The sequence below is a fragment of the Cyprinodon tularosa genome, unplaced genomic scaffold (assembly GCF_016077235.1).
Source record: "Cyprinodon tularosa strain WSP-4 unplaced genomic scaffold, ASM1607723v1 ctg2110, whole genome shotgun sequence".
NCBI lineage: Eukaryota > Metazoa > Chordata > Actinopteri > Cyprinodontiformes > Cyprinodontidae > Cyprinodon > Cyprinodon tularosa.
The window spans coordinates 1-12,531 of NW_024038782.1; the positions used below are offsets into that span (position 1 = coordinate 1).

Consider the following 12,531-nt stretch of genomic DNA (forward strand, 5'->3'; position numbering starts at 1 on the left):
AGCAGCCCTCAAAGGCGTAAGCAGTTGGTCTGGGGAGCCCCAATGTCACTTGCCAGGGCCGTATTGGCACAGTTACCCAGACGGGCAGTAGGTGGCCCCCCTCAAAATTTCTTTAGAAATTTTCTAGTTGTTTGTTATAATCTGAGCCAAAAGGAGCATGAAGATGTTGAATAGGAGGGGCCCCAGAATGGAGCCTTGAGGAACCGAGGTTGTGATGTAAAGTTCCCTAATGACACATACAAGTTTAATTTAAACCTGAAAGGCAGACCCAGTTTTCCAGACCCTAATAAAATCCAGTGATCAAGAGAATCAAAGTGAGGTCCACTAATACAGGCACTGTGGTTCTTCATGTCATTGAACACCTTAAGCAGGGCAGTCTCTGTATAACCACTGAAATGGTGATTGATGGTCTAGAGACAACCAATGAGGCTGCAGGGTCAGTCCAAGTGTTTGTAAAAGCTACTGTTATTCTTAATGTTGGTGTTCTTCGTTCAAATATGTCTTAGTTCTGACCTCTGTCACCATTTCTCTGGGTTACTTAGCATCAAATCAGTTAAAGATTCATTCCATTTAGAGGATGTTGTTATTTCTGTGTGATCGCCTCTGTGGAAAAATAGGCTGGAAGAGAACCCTAATTGGTGAACTCTGTCCATGAAATATGATGGATCTACTTCCTGTCTCTGTCAGAGGAAATAAAATTGTATGAAACTCAAGCAGCAGTTCAACAAATGAATACAGCAGTCTCAGAATAGCTTTAGATGATATACAATTATGTTTCTGAGCAGTCATTCTTTTTTCTAGCTTATTTTCTGTATCAAAAATGTTTTTTTTTTGTTCTTTTCAATTTTCATTTTCTCCTTTAGCTGCTGTTAGTCTAAGCCTAACTATGGATGGATGCCTTAAAGCTTTCATGACCTTATTTAATTTTGTTTTTCTTTGAACCAAAGACAGCTGAAGCAAATTAAACTTAATTTCAAATGTTGATCAGACTTCTGCAATGTGTGAAGTTACATAATGACCAGTAGATGATTATATAGCTTTGGACTTTCCTCCAGTAAAATTCTCTTCATTACATAACCCCTGAGATGCAGCTTCTATCGTTTTATGCCGTACGTTCGTCAATATTTAGATCAGCGGTAATCACTACAAGTCAAACGGCACATATCAGTTTTAGCGACTGTTTAACCGCCTCTTCATGGCTTCAAGATAAAAAAGTTAAAGATTATTCAGATTTACTAGAACTAGAATATATAAAATTATCCCTTTTCTTTAAAGACAATTCATTCTGTGTTTTTATGTGTTTTCCTATTTTAAGCTGAGAACTAAAACTTCAAAGCCCAGACTAATTCCTGGGTAGCAGCGAGGCAGTAAGGTAAGGCCTGATGTTCTCACTATCAGAAGAAGAATTCATGGTGAACTTTAATCATTTTGGTATCTGGGGTCAAACGATATTTAACTGAAGCTTCAGTTCAGTATTAAATGTTTTCACTTTAGCTTTAGTTCAATCTCTGTTTATGAGACACTGTTGTTTAATGATGTGTTCATGTTTTCTATTATGATTTTCTTTTTGCTGCAGGAAAAGTCCAAACCCTACATTTTGATGGGATTAATGGGCCAAAAAGTCAAACCTTCCGTGTTCTTTTAAGAGACTGCAAGTAAAGGTGAGGAGCAGCTGCTCGTCCACGGATGCCTGAATGGTTTCATCTCAGAGGAGTGAGCATCTGCAGCTCCCTCCTACAAGGAGCTCTCATGTCTTTGGACCGATTCTACGATGCTCTCATATTCAAATGTTGTTCAAGCTTCTGTCCTGCATGTTTTAGGCCTGTCTCTGCTCACCTGCATCAAATGTTTCCTCTCCCTCCTCAGCAGCTACCACGGGCTGCAGGAATCTGCTAATTATCGAAGACGGGTGTGTGGAGGCAGGGAACATGCTGGGAAGAGGGTCCTAAGGACTGACTTTGAAAACCTCTGGTCTTAAGGTTCAATCATTGTTGCCGCCAGAAAATAAGCCTGCTACTAAAGGGGAGGATGATTGACATGATTATTCCAGCAGCCAATTATTAATTTATCTTCTTCTCTATGACTTTTTTTATTTACGCCCTGAGGAGAAACTGTGTCACTGAGACACCAATCAGTGCATCGGCTCTTCTGGTCATTATGGTCCCCTAAACACTAAGCCTCCGTTCCCTTCGAGGGTCTGCCACATTAAGGGCCGTCCCAAACCGGCCCTTAAGTAGAGAGTCTGCATCCATGCAGGCTCACTGGGTTATGGAAGCAGGTGTGACGGGCAAACTGATGATGGAGGAAACACATCTATTTAGAGGTTAGTTCTGCTGGTTTGCTGCATCTTCATCACATGAGGAAAAATCACGTTAGAAAATGAAAAAATGATCCCTAAATGGAAGTTCCTATTTGAAATAGTTTGATTTGATAGATTTATTTCTAAGAATATGGCAAATGTTTGATGCCATGCACAAGAGACAACATTGTGTTACCATAGCAACCACTGCTTTCAGTTTCTGTTCGAAGGAAGTGGCTGTCCCATTCAGGTTTATACCCCCTTACCCTCAATCAAAGTACCTTCTACAGCTGGGAGTGAGACTATATTGTGGGTGAGACTGATGGTCAATAGTTAGTGATCAGTCTCTATAGTTAATAGTTATAATAATAGTTAATAGTTAGTGATCAATGGCCGATTTAGGATTCAGCAGAAATCTCATCCTGCCTGGTTCGGGCAGAACCTCTTAGCAGCTCTCATTCTTTATCCTAACATTCCAGCTTCCAACAGAACCTGATTGACCAAAAACTGGTCTCCCAAGCCTGGCTCAAGGCTGAGCGTTTTTCTAAGCTCCTGTTGGTGTCTGCTCTCTATGTTAATCCACACCTGATAGGTCTGAGCAGCGAAAAAATTCCTGGTCAGCTTTTTTATCCTTTTATCCCACTAGGGTTAGCCGAGTAGTTAGTATGACCAAGGACCTGTCTTTACCACCTCACCCCCCCTTTGATTGGGTAATCGATCTTTTGCCTGGTGCCATTGAGCCGCCTTTAACCCCTTAACATCCACCTCATTTTGGGTAATCCTCGCCTATTTTGCATACCCAAATGGAAAAGCAAATAACTTAGGAACTGTAAAAATTGGGTGACTAGAACACAGACAAGCTGCATCAGTTCAAACATTACTCAAAGTATTTTTTTTTTATTCTCTGAAATAATTTTTGAACATCAGTAATAAAGACATTCTTGAGAAAAAGCAGGTTTTATTGTATTATATTTGTTCTACATAATGTCCACCACAAATGCAGAAAATTGCAGACTTCTAGCTATAACAGTTCCAGAGCTGTGGGGACTGGAACTTTTGGTGTCAGCTTGGAGCTGCGTGCAATGGCTCCACCTGCTGGTAAAATGTTTACCGGTGGAATTTTATGCATTCTGAATTATGACCCCACTTAAGGTCCACCGGGTCGCCGGCGACGCTGTGGTTTTTAAGAGTTTAAGACATCTCCAAACCTGAAGGACAGGAAATGGAAACATGCTGGCATCATAACATCATCTTCAGCTCCTCTAGGTGCTGTTATGTATTTTTTTGGTAAGAAAGATGAATCTCTCACTCTGTCCATTTTATATTTTATTTCTATAGCGCCAATTCACATCATGTCATCTCAAGGCACTTTCCAGTTCACCAGATCATCCAGTCAGATTGATTCAAAGTTTTCTATTTAAGGAAAACCAGCTGATTGCATCGACTCATTGACTCAGCAATTCCTCACACTAAGCATGCTTGTAGCGACAGTGGAGAGGAAAAACTCCCTTTTAACAGGAAGAAACCTCCAGCAGAACCAGGCTCAGTGTGAGCGGCCATCTGCTGAGGCCCACTGGGGTTCAAGGAGACAGAAGCAGAGATACAAAAAGCAGCTGTAAAAGGCGGCTCCATCCAGGAAACACACAGCCAGGCAGACGAGCTCCGAGCCAGCTCCCATGTCAGAGGATGAAGAGAGCACATCCATCTAGTCAGAGAAACAGGACTAGACTGGAAAACAGGCCAAGAGGTTCCTAGTAGCTTCATCTGGTCTGTTCCTGTTTGGCTGTGACTCCATCCTGGAGAGAAATATCAGCTGTGCTGCTGCCATCAACACCTTTGTTTATAGATATTGGAGATCAGCCTGTTTTCCAGTCTAGTCCTGTTTCTCTGACTAGATGGATGTGCTCTCTTCATCCTCTGACATGGGAGCTGGCTCGGAGCTCGTCTGCCTGGCTGTGTGTTTCCTGGACGTTTTCAGATTTATTTTTGATTCTGTTCATAGTGGAGAATCCTGCTTCACAGCAACAGGTTGAGCCAAACATCCTCTAAATGAGCACCATTTCACTTTTCTTAGACGCTGTCGTCAGACAACATGCGGTATGTAAATGGTTTTTAACCAGGTTGGGTCCGGATTAGCCAGCAGGTGGGTCCGGGTCCGGGTCCGGACCGCGGTCCACTATCCAAACGCTAGGTCCAATAGCAGCATCGCTCCTCCTTCTCCCCACTGCCTCAGTGGATGGTGAAACTTTTCTCCCACAATATGAAGCTGCTAACACAGTACAGACGGAGCCAGAGGGAAAACAGCATTAAAATAATGCAGATTGCTAAATTTAACATTCCCCGCTGGTTTAAGCATTTCACTGACAGGATCTTTAAATAACTGATGGCCTGAATAGATTATTGCATCAGTGTGTAAACAGCTACAGCTTGTAATCAGTAGTTGTTTGAGCTTTGTTAGCACTCTATACACTTATTTATCAATGTCTTTATAAAATTGTTTGTTTTTGGAAGTTTCTGTTTTCCAATTTATTTGGCTTATTTAAATTTGTTTAAAGTAGTTTGGTATCAGATAAAAATTCCAGAGGTTTGACTCTATAGTGTTTTTTACGTTGCAATACTTGATTGAGTCTCACAGAGTTCAGGCTCCCGTCAGTGTGTGTTTGAATGGATGTTTGTCTCTGTGTTGCCCTGAGATGGACCAGAGACCTGTCCAGGTCTCTGTCCATAATAGACACCCGCCTCTCTGTCCAGATGGACCCCGCCTCTCTGTCCAGGATGGACCCCGCTCCTCTGTCCAGATGGACCCCGCCTCTCTGTCCAGGATGGACAGAGAGGCATTTAATAGCTGGGCAGTTCGATGTTTAATAGCTGGGCAGGACACTACATGGCATGAGGATGACTTGATGACTCCAAATCTCCCGTCTCTCCAATGGAAACATGCACAGCTCCACTACTTCCTGCACTTGAGCTGCTCCTTTTTTCCAGCCTTTGATTACTTGACAGACTGATGAATCCAGGTGTGCCTGGCTGGTTAATAATGTCACAAACACCTGGATTCATCAGTTTGCAATTTCCCAGCTTATTCCAAGATGGTAACTTGCTGTCAGCTGTAAATCAGATTTTATAAAACGAGGATATAAAGGAAAGGAACACACACAAGAGGGCAACAGAGGAAAACAGAAAACTAACATAAATCTAGAAACTACAACAAAATAGGATTTAAACCAATAAAACTAGAAAACAAGGAGCAAAGTAAAGCAGAACATAACCAAAACCATTAGTAAGATATTAGTAAGATGTGTTTTTCTGTAGAACTTCAAATGATGCTTGTTGGACTGAAGGGAAAACAACATACCTTAGGAGGTGATGTTGGATAAAAATGATCAAAGTGGTGAGGCCAGAAAGATCAAGATGTCTACAATAGATTGATGATTCACTGAGCAGCGGTTCACTGTTTCCTTTGGAATAGGATCTGGTCCTGGGAGTAATCTAGTGTAGAACCGGCCCTGTGGTTTTTAAATTCACGTGTTGGAATGGTTTTAGTACCTTTCCAATGAAAACATCAGACATGTGTCTGTTAGTAACAATCTCCATTTTTATGGTGTCCCCTCTAACACAGTGCCAAAGTCTTTGCTCTAACAACACGTTAATGTATAACAGCAGAGAGTAGCTCTTAAAAAAATTAACTTCAAAGACACAAGAAGTGCATCGACTAATTAGTAGGATGGAGCGCTGCCTTTCTTTTCATTTACACTGAGTTCTGCGATGCACCAAAAACAGGACTTTCTCCAAACTTGAGCTGAAACCCTCCAACAGAAGGCAAATCAGAAAGGTCTGTGATTTAAATCATCAGATTCTCAGTTTCTTCACTTTGTTTGCTGTATGTTTATTTCTTCTTTTTATTACTATCTAAATAAAAACATTATTCATGATGTTTTTTTAAGGTATTTTAAGAAAAGAAATATGCAGCTGTAGGAAATATTTCACTTCCTATTATTTCACCATTTTCTTAAGTCTAACCTATTAAATAGAATAATTAGCAATGTGATTTATATTTAAACAAGTTTTTACAGTCATTATGAGATCATAGTAAAACTTTGTTGAGATATCGGCTCATAATATGGAGACATAAATGAAACTTCAAATGAGCATTCTTAGAGGGGAACGTTAGAAACATAGCATTACTGTTTGTAAATAAACATCAGCAACATCCAAAGCAGTCAAAGCTAATCCTCATTGCTCACTCCGTTTAAAGGAACCAACGATATGCAACATGTTTCTGCATGTTGGTTAAAAATGACAAATCATAACCTGTGACTTGTCCTGAATTCTTGTCTACGATGCATCAAAAAATTCGATAACTCTCCATTCTGCCATTAACATTGATAAGCGCCATAAAGACAATACTTTGTCGTAATGATCGTGACTTTATGCTGCATTCAAGATAACCACCAATTACTGAATAACTGTGCAGGTATGGCCACTGAGCCTGTTTCCAACGTGACTTTCATCATTCCTCATGCTTTGTAAAGATTTCCAGGTCAACCGGATTAAAACAGGAACTAAGACCAGAAGTGAAGGGAAGAAGAAAATGTTGAAGAGGATTAGCAGAGGGCTGTGGAACTATCGCAGGATCATCCTCCTCATCCTCACCCCACTGCTGCTGCTTCCTCTGCCGCTGGTCGTCAAGACTAAGGTCATTTTCCATCCGTCACTCTTATGCTGTAACAATCTAGAAGCAAAAGAAAACTAAGATTTTCTCCCATGAAAATACAATTAACCCAACACTGCTCCTCAGGCGCCGCACAGTGGCAGCCCACTGCTCCTTAAGGGGATGGGTTAAATACAGAGGTCAATTTCTCCAGTTTGAAATCAATGAAGCTCAATTAATTAATTCAGAGCTGAAGAGGGGTCCGTTTGCACCTGTGGGAATCACAATCTCTGCTCTCAGTTTCTGCAACATGTGAGATTTCTATCTGTGGAGAGGTTAGAGCCTGGCCTACATCTGCCAGGTAAATTCAATGGATCTATCATCATATAAAAAGTTAAAGGACTAACAATTTTTTTAATCAGCACACTCATAGCTTGTTATTGGACTTTATTTAGGCTTTGTTTCCACGAGAAACAAATCTTTAAAATGTTCTCAGCAGATGTCTGTCACTATTTCCCCTCCCAGATGCTCACAAACTAGCCTCAGTCCCCACGGTCTGCCACGTCTTGTTAACGTGACCTTTCTTATCTAACGCTGGAATTCCCAGGATTTTCAGTTTCTGCCTCCATCTGCCAGAGTTGACCTCCCCACCCACTCCTTGAGGCAGGCTCCTCCCCATCCTGCCTGTTGTCGCCCCCTTCTAAACGCAGCAGCCACCTTGCTAACTGTCACTACTGTAATGCAAATAACCTTTGAAAAACTATCGTGACTATGCTTTTCCAAACAGGCAAGGAAGGGCCTACTTACAAATCCAATTCACGAGCAGACCAATTTCTCAATGACAAATCATGCTGCAAAACTCACAATGTGAAAGAATGTTGGAAAGTTGGTATCTTATCCTAACATATTGTATCTTATTGAATCTTATTTAATCATAACATATCTTATTTTATCTTATATCATTGTATCACAACGTAACGTATCGTATATTATGTTCTTTTATCTTATCGAATCATATTTTGTCCTAACGTAACCTATCATAAAGTAACATACACTATATTGCCAAAAGTATTTGCTCACCCATCCAAATTATTGGAATCAGGTGTTCCAATCACTTCCATGGCCACAGGTGTATAAATTCAAGCACCTAGGCATGCAGACTGTTTTTACAAACATTTGTGAAAGAATGGGTCGCTCTCAGGAGCTCAGTGAATTCCAGCGTGGAACTGTGATAGGATGCCACCTGTGCAACAAATCCAGTCGTGAAATTTCCTCGCTCCTAAATATTCCACAGTCAACTGTCAGCTGTATTATAAGAAAATGGAAGTGTTTGGGAACGACAGCAACTCAGCCACGAAGTGGTAGGCCACGTAAACTGACGGAGCAGGGTCAGCGGATGCTGACGCGCATAGTGCGAAGAGGTCGCCAACTTTCTGCAGAGTCAATCACTACAGACCTCCAAACTTCATGTGGCCTTCAGATTAGCTCAAGAACAGTGCGCAGAGAGCTTCATGGAATGGGTTTCCATGGTCGAGCAGCTGCATCCAAGCCATACATCACCAAGTGCAATGCAAAGCGTCGGATGCGGTGGTGTAAAGCACGCCGCCACTGGACTCTAGAGCAGTGGAGACGCGTTCTCTGGAGTGACGAATCGCGCTTCTCCATCTGGCAATCTGATGGACGGGTCTGGGTTTGGCGGTTGCCAGGAGAACGGTACTTGTCTGACTGCATTGTGCCAAGTGTAAAGTTTGGTGGAGGGGGGATTATGGTGTGGGGTTGTTTTTCAGGAGCTGGGCTTGGCCCCTTAGTTCCAGTGAAAGGAACTCTGAATGCTTCAGCATCCCAAGACATTTTGGACAATTCCATGCTCCCAACTTTGTGGGAACAGTTTGGAGCTGGCCCCTTCCTCTTCCAACATGACTGTGCACCAGTGCACAAAGCAAGGTCCATAAAGACATGGATGACAGAGTCTGGTGTGGATGAACTTGACTGGCCTGCACAGAGTCCTGACCTCAACCCGATAGAACACCTTTGGGATGAATTAGAGCGGAGACTGAGAGCCAGGCCTTCTCGTCCAACATCAGTGTGCGACCTCACAAATGCGCTTCTGGAAGAATGGTCAAAAATTCCCATAAACACACTCCTAAACCTTGTGGACAGCCTTCCCAGAAGAGTTGAAGCTGTTCTAGCTGCAAAGGGTGGACCGACGTCATATTGAACCCTATGGATTAGGAACGGGATGTCACTTAAGCTCATATGTGAGTCAAGGCAGGTGAGCAAATACTTTTGGCAATATAGTGTATGTTATTGGATCGTATCATAACGTAACGTATCTGATCTATCGTAACCTATCTTATCTGATCGTAATGTATGTTACCTTATCATATCATATCTTGTCGTACCTTAATGTATCTTATTGAATCCTATCTTATCTGATGGTATTGTATCTTATAGATAAACAGCGTGAGTTCAGTGAAAGCATAACATTTATCTCATATAATGAAGAGCACTTTTTCTAAACTGTCTCCAGTATGTGAGCTGATGAAATTATAGTCCATGGTTTGTAAATCTAGCATATCTAATACCTAAATGCAGAGGATGCAACAGTAACTGGATTACTCTAGTGGTAAAAGTAACTCTTGCTGGACAAAGTAACTATTTGTGTGTCTTATTTTTATCTAACCAAGTTAGTAAATAAATCATCACATTGTTTCATGTATATTTTTGTATCACTTTTTATATGAAACAATACTTTTAAAAACTTTGTTTGATGTTTTTGCTTTTAGAATATCTTTCAATAGAGAACTAAGCGTCCTGCGAGGCTCTGTTGAACAGTCAGCCTCTCGCTGATGAGCGCCCTGCTGATGCACACAGGCGGAGTCTCTGCAGACATTATGCGATTGGCGCCTGTTCTTACCCCTCAGTGTATATCTTTATTCTAAAATGGTTCTTATGGCGATAGAAAGGTTGATCCGGCCTGAAATTTTCTGGAACCAGCAGCACTGGTGCAGCAGCTGGTTAGCATGCAGAAAACTGAAAATCCTGGGAATTCTAGCGTTATTTATTTTTATCAGATTTCCAAAGCAATGCTTAACAAACTTTTATAAAAAAGCACACAAACGTACAGAGGGTGGGAGGAGTCAGTGGTTAATAAATAGAACAACCAAGCCTGTGTGTTCAGTGATGGTTTGAGGGTCTTTGCTTCACACTTCCTGCACTCCCTACATTTGAGAGTTGCGGCGTCCTGTGCTACATGTTAGCATAGTTTAAAGTTGTAAATAGCATCTCATTAAACCTGAGGATATTTTAGCTCGCTGCTCCTACCTTTGGTGAAACTAAACCTTTGCTGGATAAATGGTTTTCCTTTAATATTGTCCCTACTACCATTTTTTTTTAGGAAGCAGAATGTGCCTTTGTGTTGCTGCTCATGGCCGTGTTCTGGATGACAGAGGTGATCCCTTTGTCTATGACGGCCATGCTTCCCGCCATCCTCTTCCCCGCATTCGGCATCATGAAGTCGTCTCATGTGAGTGAATCCTAAAAGAAGAAACTGGATTTTAATCCTGATTATGGAACAGAGTGTAATAAAGTAAAACACTGAATAGATTCCACACTTCAATTATTCATTATCTGTAAGGTTATTTCCCAGTGCTAAGGTGGCCAGATGTCCCCATTCACAGAGACGCCGTGTGCACGTTCCGAAACAATGGCCCATATTTAACTAAATGACTTTAAAAAAGGATCTATAGGCATTTTCTTCTGAGTGCAAAGGAACAGAGCTTCCTTCATCGTCAGAGAGCTGCACTGATTCCTCAGGACCAAGCAGCAAATTATGCTTTTTAAACAGACAAGGAAAATAGACAAAATATGATGAAAACCATGTTTAAAGAAAAACTAACACCGGGATTATAACTGCGGTGGGGGGTTTGATCATTGAGCTTTTTGTGAAGTTTGCTGAAGTTATTTTTTTTTCAAGTTAATCCAAGATTAATGTGAAGCAAAACTGTTATTTTTAGTTTTTTTTGTTTTGTTATTTTTAGTTATTTTTATCTTAAACCTCCAAGAAGAGGCTTTTTCCTCCAACTATTCCCAGCTGTGTTACTTTCCTTGGAGTTTTAAACATCAGTTATCTACAGCAGCCAATATATATTATAGATAACATTTCATGTTCATATGGAGAAGCTATAAAGTTCCAGACTGCTGCTGATAGACAGGGGTTCAGTTGTCCAGAGACATTAGGGTCGCCCAATCACTCTGGCATTGCTTAACAATAAAGTTCACAGAGTTTAATATATTTTGTGTTTACGTAAATATGTTATGAGAATATATAAAACTGGTTTACTGTTGATGCGTCAACAGATTTACTGTTGACGCATCAAAAGTAAATCTGGTTTTATGATTCGGTTTTTATTAGAATTTTGAAACCATCCTGTTACTTTAAGGTGGCAAGGGAGTACTTCAAAGACTTTCACTTCCTGTTAGTGGGGGTCATCTGCCTAGCGACATCCGTTGAGAAGTGTGGTCTTCATCGCAGGATGGCCCTGAAGCTTGTCTCTATGGTGGGGGTGAACCCTGCCTGGTGAGTACCTCTTTCAAGGGTGGATACATCCTCTATGTGAATAAACACATATGGGTAAAACTGTTAACCTATAATCATTTTAACTGGTTAAAATATATCAAAAAAATTACATGTAAGTAAAAGACGACATAAAACATGAAAAACATGCAGACAATGACGTTTAAACAATTAGTTTTGTTTTTGCTGTCTATGTTAAGAAAACTCTCTTTTTAAGACACCTTTACACCAAACTGACCCAGAATTAAAGTTTTATACCACCTTAAAGAATACATCTTTGTATTTCTGTCAGCTAACAGTCTGCTGACCTTCTGAATGATACATGTACAAAGACTAGGAGGAGAATATGCAAATTTGAATACCATCCAACCTGAAACTCGTTTCCGCTGCAGTTTCTCTGTATTTTTAGCATTTTAAAAGTGAGCTATAAACTCAAGCAAAAAGTTTGCTGTCATTTTGGCTGCAGTGAGTGAACTCAGATACTGCATTATGTTTTGAAAGAAGTAAAACTGAACATTACTCAGCATCAGTGAACATCCATCACACCTCAGGAGTTCCAGGAAACATCACCGACTTGGCAAAGGGGATTTATTTGTTTATAATCACCATGAGTCACAGATATGTATAAGATAAGTTAAAACTTTGTTTGTTCCATGAGTGGAAAACTTTTATCATGTCATAAAAATGGACAGTAGATGATAAAAAAAAAGAAAGTCCTGGCTGAAATAATCCACACATGCACGCACCACTATAATCCCTGACTAATCCATAACTATTTGACCTCAATCTTCAGGGCATAGAAATTCACCCTACTTTTAAAGCCACTATCAAACTGCAATTAGAAAATTTAAATCAATAATTTGACCAAAGAAATTTGCACATAGTTTCCATTGTATACAGTCCTTGTAGATCACCTGAACACACCTTCCTGTTGCATCCTTCATTTAGTGCTGCCTAGATAGAATCTTTGAAGCTTAGGACCTATGAGTGCTACTGAAAGAACAT

At 40.7% G+C, this 12,531-nt stretch overlaps 1 protein-coding gene and 1 long non-coding RNA gene across 2 annotated transcripts; both read left to right on the top strand.

The window, feature by feature from the left end:
- The first annotated feature begins 1,173 nt into the window (after positions 1-1,173).
- LOC119783864 lies at positions 1,174-2,303 on the top strand. Its single transcript, XR_005280870.1, has 3 exons — positions 1,174-1,372; positions 1,577-1,661; positions 1,867-2,303. It is a non-coding gene; the product is annotated as an uncharacterized LOC119783864 (long non-coding RNA).
- Positions 2,304-5,980: 3,677 nt separating this feature from the next.
- On the top strand, positions 5,981-11,529 carry LOC119783865 (solute carrier family 13 member 1-like; the record flags this gene model as incomplete). The annotated part of the gene is made up of 4 exons (XM_038285568.1): positions 5,981-6,131; positions 6,832-6,995; positions 10,348-10,476; positions 11,393-11,529. Coding segments are annotated over exons 2-4 (371 nt in total), but the record flags the coding sequence as incomplete, so codon positions are not given.
- Between the last annotated feature and the right edge of the window lie 1,002 nt (positions 11,530-12,531).